The following is a 24,935-nucleotide window of genomic DNA, read 5'->3' as shown; positions in this document are numbered from 1 at the left end:
CGATGCCTACCGTATCATATTACGCTGACTAGTTGCATAGCTTCTGTATTTGTATATGCACACTTGTACAATTTTTCTGGCTCTTTAATGCATACAGGTTATCAGTATCTAGACGTCCAGGACCGGCTATCAAATAAGGAATTGTCAAGATGCGCCACAACTTTGGGAAGCTTTGAAGTTTTTTTCTATTTTTTTACAGCATTATTTTCAAGATAATTTAGTCATAATTTCACTTGACTGACCATATATGGGTTCGAGCTTCACAAATTCAATCCACATATCATTTAAATTCAAGATTTTATTCTTAGAAATTTTTTCTATATCAGCTATTTCCATATTTTCCCATATTATTTTCATATCAGCTTGCAAACTAGCGTATTTGAAAAAAAAAAAATAGCGTAAACAAATTGTATTGCTGTAGGCTGATTTATTTACAACTTTGACAAATATTGTTTCAATATATTTTCATTGTATTAAAGAAATTGTCTATTTTTCTTTTCAAAATTATATTCAGATTTAGACTTTAATTTTTTTTTTCCGTCTAAGATATTCTATAAAAACATTTTGAAGCATTTGAATACGTTTTTTATTTCAGTGTATCATCATAATTATCACTTAAGAACTACATATATAGAAATAAAATTAAAATCGATAAAAAAATATTTAGTGTTTCGGATGTAGACAAGATAAAGAGGAATATGTTTCCCCCTGAAGTATGTATTGCTTATAAGTCTCTAAAAGCCGGCCCTGATTGTGTCTTATGTAATCGTAACATTCTGAGTACAATTTTCTAAGAAAATAGGTAGTACAATGTAGAGAGAGTATTTCTAAGAAAATATGTACATATGTAGAGAGAGTATTTATATTATTTGTTATTCATCAATTTTCACTATCCAAATATATATACATAATAATTATCAACTTATGACGTTTTAAAACTTTTCCGTTGGTGAAAAAACAATATATAAAGAAAATAAAAAAATGTCCGAATCCGTTTTTGAGTGGAAAAAATAATAGTAATTGGATTGTGTACTTATTATAACGTGTTAATATCGGACTGTAAAGATCCATATTACAAAAAAAAAGTATTCATTACTCAGTGATCCATGCGAAGCGCTTCAACTTAGAGCAGTTAGCAGTCAAAAGTTAAGTGCACGCAAGAATATATTAACTTCTTAACCGAGTGTAATGAAATAGTTCATTGTCAAACAAGCTAAGCAAAATTTAATTTTCTGGCTAACATGTTGATCTAAAACTCGTAAATTATATACTGTAAAAACAAAAAAATATATAGATAACAATAAACTGAAGAGTTAAAAGTTATTTATTTTCTATTCTACAGGAATTTTACTGCGATACATAATTTATTCTCTTTGAAATCGTCTTTAGAGTCATTTTTTTAAATTGTTCTTTTTCATGCTTCCTTTTTGCTGAGGGGCTTGGTGGATTCAGAAGACAGTTCCCGGTTGGCAGTGAGAGTACTGAAATGAAGAAATAAAATGTATCGTTATGAAAGCAATTTTTATAAAGGCACTTTCATTGGTAAAAATTAATTATAAAGTGGAAATTACTTTTTCTAATTTTAAATTTAATTATTATAGGTATTAGGAAATCTGAAAATCAGTCATTTTTTTAGCGAAGATATTTTTAATTCTTAGCAAAAATAGGATTTTTAAAAATTTTTAATCATTTTAATATTTGAACAATTTTCTTTATAAAACCGTTTGAATTTTATTTCTAAGTCCATTTTTTTGGAAGTTACACTGGTTTTTATATTTACATTTATTTTTGTTTTAATGCTGTTTTACATCCTTAAATCTTGTTTTCACTAATTCTTATCTGTTGTAAAATTTTTTTACGTAAAATCTCAAAATTGAAATCTAATACATATTTTTTGTTTGAATTTGGCATAATAATTTCTCAATATGTTCAGCAGTTCTTGGACTAGAGAATAAATAATTAGAAATATTCTATAGTTGTTTTAATGCTTCACAGTGCGAAAAAAGAAGAAAAGAAAATTTCGAGTCATTTATCAGTCGAAATCCAATATTTCAAGCGTGGATGGAAGTGCAGCTTATATTTTATTTCAGGAGCTAGGAGATAAAACTTTCGTTAAGAATCGTTTGTAAATTAATGTTAAGAATCGTTTGTAAATTTAAAAATGGAGAGTTAGTTAATCTAACTGCTAGCATGCTCTAACAAAACAAATATAAGAAATGACCCCCACCACATGCATAATAAATGGACATACCATTTTTTCAGACTGCTGGTACAATCGAGAAAGCATTCTGGATTTTCTCACGTTTGACTTCGTATACCACTAGAATGAATGGAGGTCATGTTAAGACTTCGCTTCCGAAATTAGAATACATTTTCGCACATTAGTTTTTTGGTAACTGTTAAGTCTAAATTTATTTTAGTTTTGTTAGTTAAGAAAATGGATAAATTTATTTTTTATATTTGTATTTACAGTTATTTCTTGAAATTATTGTTGATAATAAGAAAATTTGTGTTAGTCTTAGAAATTTCATTGCAAAGAGAATCCAGTACTGAATAAATTTTTTGTGTATTTCAATATATATTTTTATAATGGACTTTTAGTTATTTCGATTATCGGGACTCTCGGAAAAGTGTGTTGATTCGGCCTGTTGCGATGGTGCAAAACTTATTTTTGTATGCAGTTTTGATTTTGATAAAATAAGTCAGTAATTGGCAATAAATACATGCCACTGTGCCTTGTTTGTAAAATTGTTTACTAATTTTTACCTCTTTATCGATTAATCACAAAGACAAATTTTCTCTGTTTGATACTTCAGCAGACAAAGTTTTTTTTCTAACAAATATGCATCATTGAAATGTATTGAATACATAATATCATATTTAGCATCATAACGTTGTTTAATGTGGAATAGTTTCTCATCGAAAAATATAGTTCTGTCAACAATTTTAGTGTCTTTCTATTCAGAAGTTGCTGATATTTTTGTATCTTTTTAATATTTATATCTGAATCAAGCCTGAAACTTTCCTTTTGTGATATGGCATGCATAATTCTTGGTAGTATTTTTCTCTGCAACCATTTTATTTGTAAAATATGGATTTCTTCGTATTTTTTTAGATGAATTCGTTTGAATGCGCTCATTTGTACGATGAGCACGAAAGACCATACCTATGGTCAATATTTATAGCTATTAGTATCTAATAAGCCCTTTATAATTTTATAAATATATGCCTTATTAAATTCAAAGCTTTTTAATTTCTTAAGTATTTTTCCTATAGAAAATAACCTTGTAGATAAAAACCCGTTTGACCATTATTTTTTTGACTTCCATCTTTAAAATAATTCTAAATTTTTGCTTTTTGAAAAAAAATTCGTCTGCTACTATAGAAAATTGCCAATTTCAGAAGCCGCGAAAAAAAGTAGTTTTTATTAAAAATTAAAAAATTAAATTATTTAAATTTTAAAATTAATTCTTATTTTTGGATATATTATAGTATTTAGTGACTACCCTATATTTAAGCCATATGTTCATGATATATTTTTGGAATCATTTTTTGGAAAGAAATCCATAGAATTGTAGTGCTATCACCCTAGAGCTAAATCGGCTTGCCATATAATGTTTTGGATGCACTCTTCTGTTTCCCTGAGAGGTTGCGAGAATGCCAAATGCTACAAACTCAGATATAACGTCATGCGATGCCAGAAAATTAAAAAGAGAAAAAAATTTTCCTTCAACTTGAATGAAGTTTAGTACCTCTATACAGCAGTAAGTATCTTCCTAATCTATGATACCAAGAATATATTTTCTTTAACGAATTTTGATAGTAGTCATATCTTTACAGGCACTTCTGTTTGGAGCTTACTTAGCAAATGTTAATGATGGGAATTTTATACGAATGCAAGTAAAACTGCAGTGACTGTTGTATTTAAACTTACGTATTTTCAACCGCTATTTTATTGTCTCCAGAATTCATGAGCACAAAGGGCAGTTCGGCCACCACTTCTCTGCAAGGGAAAAAACACATCAGATCAATGGACACATATTAATAAGCGAACAACATTAAAAAACTTCTTGTATTATTTATAATATGATTTGAAACCATGCAAGCAATACATGCTAGATTGAATTTTAACACCAGATGCTTAAAGGTTGGATACTATGTCAGAATTGGGTCTAATGTCTTGCAAAAATCATTCAAAAGCCTCAAAACGGCTGAAATTCGATGTCAAATCGATCATATTGTTACTTCTAAATTAATAAATATTCATTAAAAATAGCAAAAGTCTAAAAATATTGATTGAACTTTTAATTAATTATGAAGTTATTAAAATTATCTCAAAAACATTTTTACGTCATTTTGAAATTTAAAAAATTGATTTTTCAGTGATTTCAATTTCATTTCTTTCAATTTGTTTTTAAAGTTTAATAAATTCAAAGTTAGTTTTAAATTTAATTTCTTTATATTTCCCTTTATTCCCAATTTCAGGTTATAAAAATTTTAGGCACTAACTTGGCAACTTCTTTCTATGATTTGACATTCATTCATGGTATATGCTTTTTCCCTCATAATATTTCCCAAATAATTATGGGTCGGAATGACGTAAAACATCAACTGAAAATATTTATATTACGGAAAATATTTATATTATGAAAAGCGTTTATCGCTTTTCCTTGACATTGAAATTTATTTGATGATTGTAATAAAAGACCTTTATTATATTTTTCGAATGACTTCGACTGTTTTTAACTTGCCCTACCAATCTCCCGTATATCTACAGGCCGCGGTGGCCTGGTGGTAAGGTCTCGGCTTCGGAACCGGGGGGTTTCTGGTTCATGACCCGATTCCACCGAAGAACCGTCGTGTAAGGGGGTCTGTTGCACATTTAATTCGTCATGACCAAACGTCCTCTCGCTGGTGTGGTGTGGTGTGGTGTGGAGAGGGGGGTGCCAGCTCAGGTGTCGTCCTCGTCATCTGACCGAGGTTCAAAATTACGAGGTCCATCCCAAAATAGCTCTAGTGTTGCTTCAAAAGAGACGTTAATATAACCAAACCAAACCCGTATATCTACACCGATTATCCCATATATATTTCATAAATATCCACAATTTCTTAAAAATATATAATAAACAGTACTCTCCAAGATATTTAATTGAAATTCGTAGCTAAAATACGAAAAATTTTCTCAAAAGAAAAGGTAACCGAAAATAATTTGCAAGTGGAAACTGTTTAAGAAACACGGGTTTATTGTAAAATTTTAGGAATTTCAAGAACTGGATTGCCTTACCCTCCTAGTGCTCCGAGGATGAGTTTAACTTTGATGGAATAAGAGATGATTATTCCAAAAGGATCCTTTTCCTGGTCTTCGGGGAGTCTGTAAAAAAAGTTTCATGCTTATCAACTTTCATATTAACTTAATTAACATTGAATTAGCAGCCTTTATGGCTAGCTTATTCGCCTAAGGCTATTAAATGAATAATATGGAAAGCATTTAAAAAAATGCATCTTCTATGATACGACTGAAAAACATGAATTCAATCAAATCAATTTATAGCAAAGCAATATATTTATTTTATATATTTAATTTATAGCAATTATATATAGCAATTATTATTAATATATATATTTAATTTATAGCAATTTATAGTATATTAAGAAATAAAAGTGAAGTAAAAGTGAAGAAAAAATCCTTCTACGGAATTAAAAGCAAGCATTTGAATGTTTTGGTGAATGAATTTAAGTTCCATCATAATATTTAAAGTATTGTTACGGAATTTCCGGGGTTCGTTTGGATAGAGGGAGTTATATGGTGTGAAGAACGCTCAATCACCAGGTGGCAGTAGAAAATAAAACAACGACATTTATTTATACGAAGACACACAGGACAGCACAAAGACGACAACTATATACAGCACAGAAGACGATTATCTTCAGCCGAGACGTGTACAACAGATTCTACTGCAGACAGTAGCACACAGCTTAGTTCAGCACTAGCTTTACTCTGTCGCTGCTCCACTTATCTTTGGAAGGCCAGTTCTTTACCGTCGGTTCCGACTACGACGACGACTCCACTGGTCCACGACTACGACTCCGATCTGGTCCATCACGACGACTACTCTTTCGCTTCCGACTACTCTTCGACTCCACTGGTTCGCAACTGCTCGGCAGCTGCGGCTACTTCCTTTTATAGGTCTCAGGAGGCGGGGCTAGAAGCCTCTCAACCTATCAGGAACGTTCGAGGCGTAACTCGGTTCCTACTGGACGTATCGGGAAAATTCTCGATGTTTCGGGTATAATCTATTTTGGCACCAAAGTCGCCAAGTTTGTCGCCAAGCTCTGGGACCTCCTATAGAACTCACTATGCTGGGAAGCCGCATCGCAGATTCGTATTTAAAGTCATTGTTTAGATTGAGTAATAAATTGAATAAAAAATTATTATTAAAATTAAGAAAAATTTTTTACGGAGATAAGTTTAATATCATTAAAAAGTTTTTTTTTTTTTTTTTTTTTTTTTTAAAGCTTTAAGCTAATATAAGAATAATTTTTGTATCATAATTGTTTTGGAAGACATGAACAGCGATTTCCATACGCAAGTCATAACGATCATCCATTAGGCGATGGTTAAGTCTATTTTTGCGCTCTATTAAACTTTTTGTTTCACGCCTATTTCTTGATTTCTTTTATATCTTCCTCCCTCTAGATTCTTCTCTCTTTTTGGTAACATTGTGAAGACTCTCCAGGACATTTATAATAGCATTTTTCAGCTACATTAATTAGCTAAGTGAACCACTGAAATCACTGCAGCTGTAAAAATGTTTAGTGAAGAAATCTGAAATTCATTTTTCGGAATTCATTCACATTTGACAGTTGCCATTCGGCAGTAAGGAATAATAGCGATATCTGTTCCACGTACATTACCATTATAAACGTAGAGAGAGGTAGTGGAATGGCATCAAAAATGTATAAGGAAGAAGCATGGAAGAACACATTTCTTCAAGAGAACGGTTGAGTGAGAAAAATATTAGTTCTGATTGCAATGACTGAACGCTTTGTAAAATATTGACAATTAATAATCTAGATAATTAATACTATTGATTTCTCTGGTGATGTATAACTAAAAATATTTATACCACTATTCCTGACGATAATCTTAACAAGGACATTCCACAGATCGGCACCATTAAACTTGCATCTATATCCATTACTATGGAAGCTTTCAAAACTTTTAGATTCTATAAATAAATTTTTCTTCTTTAAAGGCAGGTCAGAAATAATTTGCATTAAGTAAATTATATTTATTGGTGGTTAGTAATAATGTATCATTAAAAAAGTGAAAGATATATAGGAATAGTCTCCGTTTTCCCATTCTTAGCATTGAAAGACACAGAAGAAAAAACAGAACACTCACATTGTGGAGGAGGCAAGACTTTGAAGTTCATCTCCAATGGGAGCATCCAAAGCGACGCCTCTTGTGATAAGGGCGTCTCCTGCAGTAGGGTAGATCTCCACCACTTTGTGGAGTGTTCCTCCAGGGGACACAGGGCAGCCGGATCTGCAAAAAATGAAATATATATGTGAAGATGAAAAAACAGGTTCTGAATCTTTCAACTTAATTGGGAATTTGTTTTTTCATGACATCAGGGTATCATGCACATCTTTAGTGATTCGTAGAAAAGTGACTGATGTTTAATCGAGAAGTGACATTGCATTCATCATGAAACCTGGACTTCTCACCATCAAATTATCTCTTATTTAAGTTATCGCAAATTCTTTGAATGGTAAAAGTCAATGATAATGATTTACTGAAATCACATTTGGTTTAGTTTTTTTTCTTAAATATAAGAACTAGAAATGTTATGAGTCATAATAAATGTGCAAAAATTGCTATCAGTCAAACTGTTATCAACCTAAATAGGAAGAACACCATTGATAAAAATCATTAATGTATTTCATTTCTAATTATCATTATCTATTCCAAAATTAATTCTTTATTTCACAAAGAAAGAAATGTAATTATTTTTGCACAAACCTAGCTACAACTGTATTAATTGAATAATGGGAAAGGGTTGTTATTATTTGCATTATTTAAAAAAATGAAAATTATAAAACTATATTATTATTTATTTAAAGTTATTAAAATTCGTAAGTGCTTAAAATGAAGTTTTTAAAATATTTTTTTTTTAGTTTTACATTGTTTAATTTATTTTCTTATAAAAAATAAGTTGATTTACAAGGACAAATCAAAAGCAGAAAGAAAATATGTTTATTACCTAATATATTAAATAAAGCTCAATTAGATATGATATTTTCCTAAGCGATATTCCTCGAATTATGCATACTTGGTCCAATCAGTTCAAATTTGACATAAACATGCATACTGGAGTGCGTTTTTTAATAATCTTCACCTTAGAACCACCCTTAGTATCTTCAAAACAATTCTTTGCTGATATATATTTCTGGCATGGAGAATCAATTACTATTGAAGAAACAATAAAATGTCACATAGAGCTGGATTCGGATTGTATGGACGATATGACACATGTTCAATATTTTATCTCAGTTACTACGCGATAATTGTGGAAACATAAGGAAATGAATTACCATGATGCAGGTGCCAATCTAATGTTTGGATAATTACTAATTACTTTTTGTCATCATTCATCTTTCACTATTTGCTGAATAAATGGATAAATGTTTTAGAATTTTTTTTAGAATTTTACACTTATACAGTGGCAGATGTAGACTTTTTAAGATTTATGAGGTTCCTCTATCAATAAATAATCAACTAGTTTCACATTCCATCCATTTTTCAGTTTAATTAATATGTAGATGATTTATTTTAAGAAGTTTATATTTTTATTTTAACAACTTCGTGAAAACATATCTGTTTTTATTTATTTATTTTTTTAAAAAGTCCATCGTGGAAAAAATAGCAGAAGTAATAAAATTCTAAACTTTTTGTTTCTCTTGAAATAATAAACTCCCAAAATTTTAAATAGTAAAAATTAATTTTATTTTCCACAACATTTTAAATGGAATAAAATGTAAGTAGTTAAATGGATAATTAATATTCCCACGTATTAAAAATATGTAATTAGTTATACTCTACTTATTGAATAATATTTTTAATAATTTGATATAAACACGCTAAAATTTTATAATTCGTATTTTTCATATTAAAAAAACATTAATATTTTTTTTTACAAATTTATGAATAAATTAAAAATATCCTTGGTAACTAGGCTAATAACATTTATGATACCAATTTTCGTGCAACCTCATTAAACCTAGTGGCCAAAAATCAGTTCTTGCTTGGTCTACCACTGCATCCGATGAGTATTGTTTATTGCATTAGAATGCATTTAGCCATTTTATTTCTACCATTGCTAAAAATTATTATTATCATCTTTTTGACATAATTACCATTACCAAAATTAATAATTACATTTATTGGAAACAATAGATTGAAAAGAGAATGAAGCATATTATTTACTACTACAATAGATTTAATGCATGATCATATTCATGCTTGTATAAAAAGTCTTTAGGCACACACTTACATAATATTCCATTTTTTTTTTAAATAAATAATGTAAATTACTCTAAAATAGAACATTTTGAATAGAGAAGAAAATCACAAAGGACTAGTCGAGAAAAAGGATTGGAACGACTTACTCAGTGTCCAGTGTAGAAATGATAGTTCTGCAGTGACCGCTGGCAAACATGCAGATATCAGCGTTCTGAATAGCTGAAATAGGGGGGAAAAAAGAAAAAAAAAAAAGGATATTTTATTCTACCAACAGATTATTTCACCACAAGCAAAATACAAGCAGCTATTTATGCAAGATACATTTCTGCATATTGCAAACAATTTAAGTAAAATGAATGCGAATGTCGAAAAGAAACCAGCTAGAGTAGTCACCTCAAAACTTTCTTTCTACTCTCTGAAAAAGTTGCTATCTCTTTCAATCCGTATACAATTCTGGACAAGTCTGAAAATACTTTGTATACCATTTGCAAACGATAATTACGAAATATTGATCTTTGACTATGAAAACATTTTTATTCAATCTATCGTGTAATCCTTGGCGAATTTTTTTGACAATTAATTTCTGGCATGGCTAATACAACTCGAAAATCGAATTTGTGTTTTAACCTCATTTTTCGAAACGAATGAAAACAAAAATTTGATACAGAACTATAAATGCAATCTCAAAATCACAGACGAAATTTGATGCATTTAAATCATTGCGTTTTTTAGTTACTTTTTCACATGTTTCTGAAAGTTGTTGTTTCTTATGGCACTTGCCACAGACAAGCCCGCTGTTACGAAGACAGCGATTTTAAGCCGGTGGGGCAGCGTCTCTTGTTTTTTTAGTAGCGCCAACTAGGGCCAAGAGTACGACTTTACTACTCACACATCACTCATTCGCTTGCAGAACCCCTTTTTACATGAGGGCACATTCACACATCTCACAGATAGAACAACAACTATGCCCAAACGGGGACTCGAACCCAGGACGTTCAGATCACGTGGAAGAAGCGCTACCCCTACGCCAAGATGCCGGCTGCTTCTGAAAGTACAAACTGTCAAACTCGCTTTGTATTTGGTTCAAAATTTGATAGTTGCTTATACCATAGAGGATAAATTTGTGCATCGAATTTTATCTATCTTTTTCGCTTAGTAATTATTGAGTTCATTTATATTCCAACAGCCAGGCAGTATAAATGAATTCCTCTGAACGGATTTTGCACATATTTTTTACAGAGATCTAGAAATTTGGCATAAAGACCATACATCAAATTTCATTCTTCGTGTTCAAATAGCTTTTTGAGTTCATCAGAATCTCGAGTTCGAAATTTTTGACGATTAAAATACTTTCTCTATACTTCCTATACGAGAAAGTGAGGAGGTGAATTTTCTGGGCGTAAATTTTCCAAAATTTTCTTCCATACTCTATAATATATATCCTATTCCCCTTTCTCCCCCATAAAATTGAGGACTTTGAGGACTAGCACTCATGAGGCTGTGAACCTCATGATTTTTATTTGCGAAGTCTGGTACATGATAATTTTGTGTTTTGTATTATAATCAAGAAAACAGAATATGCATTTTGGATGCTTTTATTTATCGATTGATTGAAAATAAAATTTGATACAGAATTACATTTTTAGTGAAAGATTGCGCACCAAATTTCATTTATTTCAGTCGTTGCGTTTTTGAGTTATTGCTTTTATATGAATGCGAAAATATAAAATGATAAACAATCACCCTTTGATAGTTTTGGCTTAAAATCTGATACGCAGCTACGCTTTAAATAAAAAAAATTTACCAAATTCTGTTTTTCTATTAGTTTGAGTTTTGAAGTTATGGCGTTCATTATCACTCTGCAATAGGGACAGACGAACTTTCTGGGAATGGATTTCGTTTAAAATTGAGTAGAAAACTATAAATTTGATATAAAAGCCTCGTGACAAATTTCTTCCGGCTATCTCGAAGCATTTTTGAGTTAATCCTTGCACAATAAAGAGAACTTATATTATTCTAAAAATGTGTTTTCAAATTCAAAGAGGTTATGAAACGTGGAGATTCGTCAAAATCTAGAGTTCGAATATTTTAGAGGATGTAGTAATTTCTCTTTTTATTAATAGCAAAAAAAGTAAAATTGGAATAAACGTACTGTTGTTTTACCTCCATACCTCCCCTCAAGACTGGTGCATAGGGGATCTATATCCCCATTGTTTTCCGGTTTCTACTTATTTTCGATCTCCTTAAATATACATTTGCAAGTGAAATTATATTCTTGTGTTTTACAAAGTATGGATATTTTTAAGTCGCATTTGAGAATCTTTACAACCTATGTCTCATACCTCCTTTCATGCATCTGCCGCTGTATCCAGATCAAATGAATTTCAATGATGAAATAAATTAGGAAATTGTGTTTTGTTGTGGATACTTACTTTGGTGGAAGGAAAGGGATATACTTATTTACCATAAACTTTGATCCTCTTGACGGTCTTGCTGGAGTAATTTCTGACGGCGATGTTGACGGCGACCGGATCTCCGAGCTCAAAGACTTGCTTGTCCAACGTCACTTCAAGTTCCAAGTGTCCCGGGCTGAGCAGAAAGTCCTTCTTGATGACGGAGCACGGCTGACGACTGCCGACGAGCTGGGCACGCTGTACCTTGCGAATCGACATCGACACCGAGTTCCTGCAACGGACGAATCGAAACAACATTTTATCTCTACTACTAATGAAGAAGAAATGTGTGTGTATTAGCTCCATATAGGAGGCATAGCTAAACTTTGGGTGGAGGGTGGGAGGTAGTAGAAATAGGCATATTAAAGCGATATTTTAAAAATTTTATAAGAATTGTAATTAATTAAATTCAAGCGAAATTTTGATTTTTTCCCCACGGCACTGTTTCACAAAAATACATTATCTTAAAATTAAAACCGCCAACTTAAAATTAAAAATATATATTTATATATTCTCATTGATACCATTGATATAAATATTTTATCTATTTTTTATTAATTTCGAAAAATATTTTAATTCTTAAAATAGAGCAAAAATATTTTTGTATAGTAATTTAATAACTTTTTTATTATTTTTGGGGGGATTATCACGGACAAGTGCCAATGTTTGACCAATTTTTTTTCAACACACCAAGCAAAAAAAGGTTAAATTATTCCAATCATTTTTGTCCTAGGGATTTGTATGCAGTTTTGTGAAATGTATTTTTTTTTTTAACCTATGATGAATTAAGTATTTTGGGGATCTTAGGCAAAGCTGGTCACCTTTTTTCACTTTCAATTTTTTTCATTTAAAACTCTTTTCTTCTTCCCAAACTGACAATTAAGCCAGATAATTTTTTATTGATTTTAATTTTAATTTCTATAGATGCAGTTTTAAGTAGTAAATTTTAAAAAACTAAAGAAGAAAATATTTTATTTCATTTTATGTTTGAGAAAGTTACAATAATTCGCCTATAAGAAAATTAAAATATAAAAGTAAGTTTAAATAAAATATAAAGGAAATATCAAAGCATTTTTAAAATCATCTAAATACTACTCAATTTTATAATCAAACAATTTAAATTATAAAAAATTATATAATTTGTAAAGCTCTTAGAATAATAATGCAAAACCTAAACGATTTTATTCCAACAAGATCAAATGCATGATATTTTGAAAATACCGCAAAAAAAAAGGACTTGCAGATCTCGGATTTCTGCAGACCAGTGTTGTACTTTGGAAGAAGCCTATTTTGCCTATTTATTATCTCGCGCTCAACAATTAATGTTCATGCAAATATGGGCAATATTTCTATTGATAAAAGCTCACCTTTTGTGCCCCTTGTCGTGCTGAGAGTTCCCAACAGTGATCCTGACTTCGTAATACACACCGCAAGGTTGCCCCTGCTCCTCTGGGCCGGGCTGCAGCACCACGGAGTGGGGCGCGTTCTCTGGAAGCTAAAATAGGCAAGGCAATAAAAAACAAACAAATAAGCAATGAAAAAACAAAAAAATGAGATCAATAAAAGGTTAATTACAACTTTAAAATCGATTCTTAACTTCTAATAGGTGATAGTCATCAATAAATTTTCAGAATAAAATTTATTCATTATGATAGATAATTAGAATTTCTAATTTCCATCTTCAGCAATTAAGGAATTATAGAAAATTATGAACATTTTCACTCTCCACTCACTATCTCTTCCTCTTTTAAAATAGATTATCTAACCGAGATTTTCACCCTTCCTACACAATATTTCTCGTCTATTCAAATACGATCAAAACAATTAAGTTATTATACTCATAAATTAACATAAACAACTCTTAGGTATAAATTTTTGAAAGAAAGGGGCTTTTAGGCTCTACCAATCATAATAAGAGAAGATGTGCAGAGATTTTTCAGATGTCGAATCATAAGAACAAATGCAAAAGGTAGTATTTCCAAAAAGAAACTACCATACTTGATGCTGTTTCAAAAATTGATATAAGGCACGGTAGCACGGTTTACGTGTAAGGCAACGAAAACTTGATTCCTTCTAAAATAAGAAAGTGAAGTTCATAAAGAATTATAGAAATGATAAATTTCACCTGCAGAGTGAAGGGGTAGGCATTAGAGCCGAGCTTCTCCATGAGCTTCTGCTGTGTCTTGGATACCGCTTGAGCGCTAGGCATGGGCTGTCCATCATCCTGCAGAGGCGGTGGATATATCTGTTCTGAAGCCAAGTAGAGCTCCTTCACGAACTTCAGCCCCATCACCTCATCATCTTCTCTGCCATAGCGGAAAGTGGCGATCACATGACCGTAGACATGTCGTTGCTTCAAATATTCATCATCCAGCAATACGATGCCCTCTGTCATACCATAAAAATACATACATAAAGACAATGAACATTTAATACACAACTTAAAATAATAAGTTCACAGTGCCTATGAAATGTTCATATACCCTACATTAACTTGAGAACGGCGACAATTATTGCCATAAACTTGGTGTTCAAGTATAATAAAGTAACCAAGCGTTGCATAGTGAGGTCGGTTATAGCTCTATCTGACGACAAACAACGGAGTCAGCATTCCTTTCATGGAAATGGAACAAGATATGAGTAAAATGTCAATTATAAAATTGTAAAGAAGCTTCGATTTAATACGAAACACAACATAATTAAACATAATAATGCGGCAGAATGGTCGCCGATACGGGGGTATGAGACGGCGTTCTGTTCTGTGCATAGAACGCATTTGTTTGACCATAATTTCCAATACTTTTATGCCAGAAAAGCGTTAGAAATGAAACAGAACAATTAGTTATTAGCGGATGCTTTTATTTTCGGTATTCGTAATATTCTACGTTATCAAATTAATGGTTATCGTTCAAAATATGATCTTCTGTTCTACTGAGTGAGTTTTTACGTCACCGGCTTTGAAAAGTCACTACCAATCAAATGCGCGTTTTACATGTTTTGCTTTTAACATTATTGCTCGCAAGGGTGGTTTTTTTTAACCTTTTAAGCGCATGGTTAGTTTCTGATATTTAGATACCAATTTGTATTTGCCATTTTAAAATTAAATTGGGATAGAAGAAGTTCAATAGATAACCTGCATAATATACATCCTAAAATAACAAATTTCTTACAAGATATTCATCAAATTAAAACATTCATAAAAAATGTTCCTTGGTGTTCTGGTAGCTTTGGAATCAGAAGTCGAAATCAAATTAACTGAAAAACTGCTGTATGTATCGGGCTGGTATAATCCAAATCTGATTTTGTGAGTTAAAGGTTCTTCCTACAGCTGTGACTCTGAAGTTAGGAGACGGGAAAGGCGTACCGGCTCAGTTGTTAAGACTGTCGTCTGACCACGATTCAAAATTAAATATACGCCAAAAAATCAACCTTCTGTTGCTTCATAATGGGAAATAAATAATAGAAAATTAAACTACACCGAAAAGAAAAGTCACAAACATTCGATGGATGTTCAAACGTCTAAATTTTCTGGAATAATTTTGAATACTTTTATATTTAAAATAAAAAAAAAGACAAGACAAATTAGCTTTTTAGTTACCATTATAGGAAATTACAACTTAGAAACAAGACTCTCGCTTCCTTGTTCTGTACAATAGAGGTATTGTTTGCTTGATTAATGGGTCCATCGCTGTGAATTGAGAAACATCAGAAAAGCCAAATTATTCATTTCACTCCCGATACTGAGTCAGGGTTGGGATGTGCTGTTTGTGGTTATTCACCATCTAATTCAGCTGCATTTACAGTGAAACGTGGAGATACTAATGCATATTCAAAAGATTCTCAACTTACCAATAGGATCCACAGAAGTGATGTGGTCAATGTATTCCCTTTTTGGTAGATAAAGGGTAACCTTAAAATAAGAAATAATAATAATATAGCTAAAGAAATATCCCGATTTTAAAAATAGTCAGCACTTATTAAGAAAAAATAAAGTCAGTGGGAGAGACCTTCCGGAAACTTTCTCACGCCTCCATAAAAAAAAGTGTCCTCTCTTTTTGACATCGAATAAAAATTGTTGTTATTGGGTAAAACCGCGATCGGCATTGAAGGCACAGATTGTCATTTTCAGAGGCAGGAAGATAAAAATGAATCAACACACGAAAGTTTTATGCTTCGTAATATAGCAAAAACAAGTGGGAGGGATTAAATATTTGAATACAGCTACCAAAATTGGTACATTTTATACCTTGGAAGCTGGCAATGTGCATCTCGGAACGGTTTTTTTTAAATTTCAATTAGTATTTTAATTAAAAATGAAGCTCCATTTTGGCGTCCTTCCACTATAACTTCCAAAAAAATTATTGGACAAAAATAAATTTTACACCGTTTCAAACTTAAAAAAAGGTTTTTTTTTTAATAATGTCAATTTAATAATCATGAAAATGTTTGCCGAATTTTGGCAATTTTTTAAAATATTTTTTTTTTCTTGCCAATTGCAGCCCTAACATTTAAACCGTTTTCATTGTCTCATTAAACACTTAATAGCAGGATTTTCTTCCATTGTTGATAGCCAAAGAAGAAGGATTGTGTTTAACATAAAAAAAAAACATCTGTGTTTTTTAAGACAAAAAAGTGAAGTTACAGTATCGCGAAATTTAGAAGATCCATGCGTACGATAAACAGAATTTGACTAAGAAAATATAACACAACTTTAATATAAAACAATTGTCGGTGTCATGAACATGGAGTTTTAAAAAAGGATTTTTCTGAAATTAAAATAATCAATACTCTCAGCGAACCAGCTGGTCATCTGAGGTGACAAGTTATTAAATAAAAAAAATATTATTTAAACTATGTTCATATTCTACTATTATTTCATAAATTTAATTTATATATTGGATAAAAAAAATTGACATAATACATAAGAGACATTTAAAATTTTATTTACAATATTTTGTGACAGGGATGACAAGTTATATATTAATTAAGATTCAATTTAAGAAATATCCCGCATTACACGGCGTTGTAATACACTTATCGAGGTTTAGAGCATGCTAAATAGGTTGGGGTCACACAGCGTGCTTTCTGCTGGTATCTCTTACAAGTAGGAGAGAAAGAAATGGTATGTCCTCATCATCTCAACATGATTCCGAATTACGATATCTATCCCAAAATAAAACGTCACATTGCTACAAAATGAAGCATTAATTGAATTAAAACTCTTATTTCAATCATATTCGGATAAAATTTGAATAGAAATATCAGTACGAATAAACAGTTGTTTCCAAATTAAAATTTAGAATAGATGTTTAAATCCATTCTTACCAAAATTTAGAACGGATTTTTTTTAATAATGGACAAAAATAGCCAAAATAAGGAAGAAAAATTTTAAATATCTGTGGTATGAAATAAATTATAACACAAAATGTTTTTATTCATTACTAGCGACTAACGATTAATATCTTCATTTTGGGGCAATAGAAAAAAAAATCATATTGCAAAAAAATTAATATCATTGAAAAAACAATTTGCATTTTTAGATTGTATATAAGTTATTTTTGATCTGCAACATTGTCAGATGCTGTTGAGAAAAAAATATCAAAATTTTGCTGAATATTTGTTAAATTAAATTTTTATTAATTGATTTTTATTATTTTCTATTAATTTTATTTATTCTAATTAATTAAAATTATGAAAAGAAATATAGTGTTGGAAATTGGCAATAGAAGTGATACATAGTTGAAAATTAGGCAAAAACATATTTTTAAAAAATGCACAACTAAATTGGTGACAAAAAAGGCATTTTTTTAAAAAAATTAAAAATATAAAATGAATTTTGTACAGTAATCGAATGAATTTTATGCAGTAATATTTATCGCGGTAAAAAAAATTATTGCTTAAATGTAATTTTAATTAATGAATTGTAATTTAATTCAAATTACAATTAAAAAATTTTTTAAATCATTCTGCGAAACACATTCCCACCACCAGTCTGTTCTATCGTGCACCAAAACAAGCATTCCTAATGACTCATACAAACATATTTTCTTTTATTAGTAGTAAAAATAATTTCTTTATTATTATTCAAAATTTAAGATTCTTCGTATGAAAATCTTGATCTTGTCCCGAATTGTCTAAGAAATCAATTTCATTTAAATTTTTTAAAGATATTCGATCTACTCGAAAAAATGTGATTGCTATTGAAGGATATCTAAAAATAGATAAGTACAGATCGATCCATTTTAAAAATGTGTTTACCTTCCCATTAGGACAGGCCTTCTTGTAGATTCGGCAGGTGGCCACCATCCTCGGAGTCCCAGATCGGTATGAGGGTTCGAAATCAAACAAGTGTACGATACTGTCTCATCCAATTAGAAGCCTTGAGGGGATTCTGCAGATCGATTGGAGGAGGAAGCGAACTTTCCGCTGATTCGATTAAAATTAGACCTTCATAGGTTTCGGTGGCTGCGAGAAAAAAAACAATCCCCAGCTGATCTGGAAGATGCAAGAAATGCCAACACTAAATGCAGCACCATCCAGCAGAGGAAATGCTTTCGTTATGGTTTCTGCATCACATCCATTTGGCGTCGTACTTCACATATTTGGCGACTGACGAATTTGCCAATTTGAGCCAAGGAGGAAAAAAAAGAGAGAGAAAAGAAAGAGAGAATGCAAATGTTTTGAAATATTTTTAAGCTTACTGTTTTTCCTTTTATAGATTTGTAGGGCTTTTTTAAAGTTTTTATCTTCCAAATATATTTTTAAACAGCAAATTACTTTTAAAAATCCAAAATATTTTTCTCAGTTCGGAAAACGTCTGCAGAATATTTGAATGAAATATTGATTAAATATAATTATTTAAACATATAACAGAAAAAAAAAATTAACTCTATCATACGATTAACGTATTTCCATAACTGCCGTTTCTACTTTTTTCAATTAATTCTAAAAAATCTAATGCTTGTTAATACATTATATTTCATCAGAAATACATTATATTTCATCACTATGATGTATTTCTGCGCAACTTCGTTCAGAATCGCTAATCAGATTAGAAAAGCTTCATTTAATAATAATTAAACGAAAATAAAACCATTCTGTATTAAAATAAAATTACAAAAAAAAGGCATTAGGAAATTGTGATAGCTTAACTTCCCCTATATAACCCCCCCCCCTTTGGGGGGGGGAAATTGATGGCGGACAAATTGAAATTAATGCAAACTACAATTAATGACCTGAAATGTTCAAATCAAAAATTGAAATTTTTTCCCCCATCACGGTAGAAGTGGTAAACTGTTTTTCCGTTTAGTTCAATGCATTTTTTAATTATTTTTGCCATGGATAGGTAGGAGAGAAGATTCACATAATGCAAAAAATTTTGTTTTTTAAACTCTAGGATATCTGAAACGTAAAACTTAGTTAAAATTTTTTTGACAATTACAATATCTTTTCTATGTATATGAGAAATAAAATGACCGCTTTTGGTCAAAACATGAAGTTTATAATAGATTTAGAATATTTATTTGACATTTCTTCAAATTATATTACAAAACTTGAAGACGGTCAGTTTTTAGTGAATCAAAGAGTGATGCGGGGTAGATGAAATCTTAGCGAAATCGATACGAAGTTGGAAAAGATGTGGACAAAAGGGCGTTATTGAGAATTAGGGAACACGAAAACTGAAGGCTCGGCGATTGCTGGTAATTATATGGATTCGTCAAACAAATAGTGAGATATCGAGGATATTTCTGGTCGTCCGGCCTTCAGCAAATCTTATTCAGACGTATTTAGAAGAAAACATATATGTGCAGATACGTTTAGGGATAAAAAATGTACGAGGGAAGAAATCTTCTTTTATCTCTAAAATCAAACGTTGTACTCGATTGATGTTACATTAAAGAAATGCCGTTTTTATGCTCGAAGCTGCAGCTAAGTCCTTAAGACACAACGTAGATGAACTGAAAATCAATCGAAATGCAATCCAAAGGTATCGCGAGGATTTTGTAAGACGAAGACTAACAGGATTAAGGTACTATTTAAAGAAATTGAATCTAGTTTTACATCCGGCCATTGAAGAAGTAAAATGTTTCCTGTCAAAGATTTGATCTTTCGCACTCGGATGTTTCCTCTCAGGTACTATTCAAGACGCTCACATCGTTTTTATGTTTTACAAGCTGGTACACGGCGCGTTGCTGCCGCAGAAGAAATAATTTTGGAAATATCATTTGAAATAGCTATCTTGTTTTATTAGGAATGATGGGATGATTAATATTTATTTTCTTGTTGACAAAAATAAATTCATTGAAACTGAATAATATATAAATTAGAAGTATAAATAATATTTATTTACTATTTAAGTGGTTTAGGGTGGACAATATTTTTTGTTTTTCCGATTTCAGCAAAAACACATTTCTTGGATGTCCGACTCGTGAGCATCCGGCATACAATTGGTCATGTGAAAAACATGGATTTTCTAGGTTCAATACGCACACTTGCAGTTATTGATCTTGCGCCTTATTGATGGTCATTGAGAATACAAATCGAATGGGGAACTGCAGTCGTTTGAAATCAAAAGTCATGTCGGTGGGAATAATGGGAATGCGGGAAATGAGCACATCTTCTCCATTCGACTTTCCATTTGGTTCGATTCTTGCCGCATGTTGGTTTTCTGATTTGGGTACGCGTGATCGGTTAGCAACATAAATGTTGTCTTTCGACTCTTACCGCGTATTGATCTTGATATTCTGAAGAATGTGAATTTGCAATTCGTAAACAATGGCGTATGGCTCTTTGGAATGTTCCAAACGTTTAGGGGCCAAAAGATAAGACTCGAATTCCGTTTTCACACAACTAATTCCAAAATCAATCGTATCAAAAGTGTAGCCACATTTCTGGAATAATACGCAGATCCAGAGATGATATATTTTCTATGTCAGCCTATAGATTTATGAGTTAATTCTATAAAATATATTCGAATATTAATAAATACAAGTAACTAATAGTCCAGACGTTGTTTTCTTTTTTTAAAAAATCAAAGAAAAATGGAATAACTTGGGAAAGAAAACTATATGGTTGCATACAAATACTTGAACGAAATATGTACTGAGAGCAAATATTTAGTAATGAGAATAATCCTTTTAATGCACAAAAAAACCAGCAGAAATGGCCTACCTAAACTTTCTCGCATATTCTCTAGTAAAGGTGCTGTGCTAAAGAACGCATCGCTTGGCATTGGTGTCTAATAATTAAGAAATATTTATCTTAGTATTGTTACTGAATCTATCGGGTGATACTTGGCAAGAATTTTGGCGACTATTCTCTAGCATTAGGTAAATAGCATCCGAAGACCGAATTCATATTTTAGAAACTTTTTTCTTCATCGACCGATAAAAAAATGATACAGAACTGCAATCATAGTTACAAATGCACATGTTAAGTTTCAAGTATTAAGTCATGGCGTTTTTGAGTTATCGCGTGTACAAGCTTCTGAAAGTATAAACCAACAGATGATCGATCCCTTGTTGGATTTAACTCAAATATTAATAGACGTCTACAAGACAGATGGTTAGTCACTTGTTGGATTTGACTCCTGGATTTGAATTGTTGGATTTGATTTCTGCCCAGTGAGCCTAAAATTATTATTAGCTTAGTTTTTATATAAATAAATTTATAAAAAATATATGAATTCGATATGGTAACAAATTGTAGGACAGCAATAAATGTTTACTTTGATTATTAAAATAAAAATTAAATAAATCACAGAATAATTAATTACTTATTTATAATGCATTGGAATATTTATTATTTATATAACTGTATTGATTATTTATTTAACTGTATTAATTATTCATTTAATTTGTAATTATTCAGAGAAAATCTTAAAAAATAAAAGTTGACTGTCGTTATAAAATCAAAGAATAAAGCCTAATAAAAATGTTCTTCGTAATCATAATAAATAACATTGAAATTAAAATCTTGCTTAAGAAAAGAGACGGTGAAAGAGATATATAACAGACTAGTCGCCTTTGGCAATCAGCCGGTTCGCCAATCTTAATGTTCGTTTAAATTTTAATAATTAAATATTTTACCCAATTCCTACTTTAATAGATTCTTCATCAAAATATTTTAAAACTTCAAATTTTGATAGTGATATAATTCACTCATAATATTATAAAAGCCTTCAGTCGTAACGTAATATGTATCTCTCTAATTTTCTGTTAGCTCCCGTAGAATTTATGCTTTAAATTAAAGTGGAAATGATTAAACTGCAATTAATATAATAATATGTTTTTTTTACTGAAACGAAGCATTTTTTTTTTTAAATATGAGTACTGAAAACAGAGTCGCTGAGTATTTAAACCTTATGGGCACTAAAGAATATTTTTCTTAATTTATATAATATCATAAGAAGTTTTCGACAAAATTTTCTCAGATTCATCGTGAACAGATTGAGTAATTAACAATGTTTAGTTTTAAAGGCATCAAACACTAAAAAAATAAACAGAATCGTTTGAAATAATCTACCGAAAACATATTAAGCCTTCAAAACCAAGTCCGCATCCAGTTGTCAACACTCAGAACACAATGCGCATGCGTGAATTTTCTACTCCAGTTGGGGTAACGCTATGCAGATAAGAACTTTTTAATTTCCTTTATTCTGTTTTATTTTAATTCAAAAGTACTTCAGAATGAATCTGAAGGATCGATTGATTAACAATGTATAATTTTAAATGCATTAAACATTAAGAAAATAAACAGAATCCTTTGAAATAATCTGCCGAAAATTTATTAAGCCTATCCTCCTTAGCGTGGGGGAAAAAAAAACACTGAAGCCTTACTCATTTGGCGGCGGGAAAGTTAGTTTTTATTTAATAATTAAAATTATAATTAAAAATTCAAAAAAAGAGACCGAAGGTACACATTCCCGACCTCCAAGGTATGCATGTGTCAAATTTCATAGCTGTAGGTCGAACGGTCTGGCTGTAGAGGCCAACACACACACACACACACACACACACATTGAGCTTTATATAAGTATAGATTAATCAAATTTTAAAGTAATAATGTCAATTTTCGTAATTTTTTTTCATAATTTGGTCTTTATTTCTCGGCAAAAGGAAATGAAATCTTTCTGTTATTTCGACTTGTTTTTACATTTTTTTCGTTTAAAAAATCTTTTATTCGAAAACATTTAAGCTACTCAATAATATTTAAATAAATAATTTAGTCTATTAAATATTTTTTAATTATAATTTTAACAGTAATAAATTTAATAATATATTTAAAATAAGTATTATTTTTAATATGCATTTTTGCTAAAAATTAACAAGGTGCAACGGCGATTTCCGGAACATCAAATTGAAGGATGGGAGAAAAATATTTAAATAAGCAATTTTCCTTCAATTAGCTAATATTTTTAAGAAATATTTTAAAATTTCTCTAAGTATTATTTAAAAAAAAATCTTGGAAAAGAAAATTTTATATATTTTCTTATTTTTATAATCTGCATTAATAGAAAATACCACTCAATTCTGTGGTCAAAGGATGTTGACACTGTTTATACCAATTCAAAGTTTGGAAGAAATGTAAATAATAATATTTTCTTCTAATTGTTACTGAATAGAACTTTCATTTTATTCTTTTACGTTAACATTTTATATTATAAAAAGTGGGTAAGTTTTTTTCATTTGTTTAATATATACATATATTGTAGAAAGTGCTAAAAAGTAAGCACAAAGTTAAAACTAAAAGCTAAAATAAGTTTAATTCTTATTACTTTCTTGTTATAAATAGAATTTGCCTAGAAGGGGGTCTCAAAATAATGTAGTGCATGTGGCCTCATGTTGTCAAAATCCGCCACTGCTTACCACAACTTATGAGATTTATAAGAACTAATGGAATGATAGAATACCTGGAAATTGCCGTGCTTTCATGGCCTGTCTATAAATAATCAATTTTTTTTTACTAGTAGACTAAGTAGTAATGTGGCGGAAGAGAAGTACAATATATTGTAATCAGAAATTTGCTAGAGGGTAACATTTGTGCGTTTAGAAAATCGTTTAATTTCTTTCAAAAATAAATCATTGTCATATTCAATTTCATGAGCTATTTTTTTTTAACAAAAGGAATCTTGATGTGATGCTTCATGTTTCATAGGAATATTAAGATTATTATCAACTTTTGATCATTTTAAAGCAGTATCAGAGGAATTGGTAATGTAAAGAATTTTATTCAGTTGGGTCATTTTGGGAAATTCAATCTTTTTTTACAGAAAAATCGTACAACATTTTTTTGATACCAACTATGTTTAATGCATTAATAGTATTACAGAAAAAAAAAAGTGAAAGAAGCGACTGCATTTCTTTCAGTATATTTAATATATACTGGTGAGTATTTAATATATACTTCAGTATATACTGGTGAGCGATGTCCAGTCTGTAATGCGTGTGATGTTAATTTAACTGTTATTCATATTTTATCAGAATGTCCAATTTTTAATTCTCATCGATTACATTTATTCGGTACATCATCTTCAAACATTCGTGACTTGGTGGGAGAACATCCCCATCCAAATATTTTTACTTTCTTGAAAGAAATTGGTTTTTTCCATTTTATTTAACTAGTAAAATTTTATCTCCATATTTCTTGGTTTTGCAAATTTTATTTTAACTTTTTAGAACTGAACTGAATATTTTTTATATTTAACCATATGTTTGGCGCAGCTTAGCCAGATTTGGCTCTTGTGCCATAAAATCCAAAATAACTAACTAACTAACTCAGTATATTTAATTTCCTCCTAAAAACTTTTATTAGACGCAAAATTGCTAAAAATCTGATATCCATATTTATATCACGCGAATATGTTTTAATTCCTATATTAAAAAGAATATTATATGGGATCAAAAACTTATTAATCTATAGGAGAGCAGCAGTCAGGATGAGAATATTAACAAAAC

At 30.5% G+C, this 24,935-nt stretch overlaps 1 protein-coding gene across 1 annotated transcript; it reads right to left on the bottom strand.

Moving 5' to 3' along the window:
• Nucleotides 1-1,306: 1,306 nt before the first annotated feature.
• LOC129988489 (arrestin homolog) lies at nucleotides 1,307-18,518 on the bottom strand. The gene is made up of 10 exons (XM_056096729.1): nucleotides 18,238-18,518; nucleotides 15,829-15,889; nucleotides 14,105-14,367; nucleotides 13,347-13,474; nucleotides 11,991-12,211; nucleotides 9,673-9,745; nucleotides 7,406-7,549; nucleotides 5,285-5,371; nucleotides 3,935-4,003; nucleotides 1,307-1,481 (listed from the first exon to the last, which is right to left on the bottom strand). Exons 1-10 carry the CDS (start codon nucleotides 18,283-18,285, stop codon nucleotides 1,415-1,417), a joined length of 1,161 nt encoding a protein of 386 aa, XP_055952704.1. The 5' UTR covers nucleotides 18,286-18,518; the 3' UTR covers nucleotides 1,307-1,414.
• Nucleotides 18,519-24,935: the final 6,417 nt, after the last annotated feature.

The sequence above is a fragment of the Argiope bruennichi genome, chromosome 10, assembly GCF_947563725.1.
Source record: "Argiope bruennichi chromosome 10, qqArgBrue1.1, whole genome shotgun sequence".
Taxonomy (NCBI): Eukaryota; Metazoa; Arthropoda; class Arachnida; order Araneae; family Araneidae; genus Argiope; species Argiope bruennichi.
This window is presented reverse-complemented; position numbering and strand designations above follow the sequence as displayed.

Bases quoted from the DNA above. Each gene is read 5' to 3' on its own strand.
- LOC129988489 (XM_056096729.1), bottom strand. From the start codon at position 18,285: ATGGTGGCCACCTGCCGAATCTACAAGAAGGCCTGTCCTAATGGGAAG. The intron at 7,550-9,672 runs GTAAGTCGTTCC...CATTTTTTGCAG, and splicing joins ATTTCTACACTGGACACTGA to ATCCGGCTGCCCTGTGTCCC. The intron at 4,004-5,284 runs GTAAGGCAATCC...TTTCCCTTGCAG, and splicing joins ATCCTCGGAGCACTAGGAGG to AGAAGTGGTGGCCGAACTGC.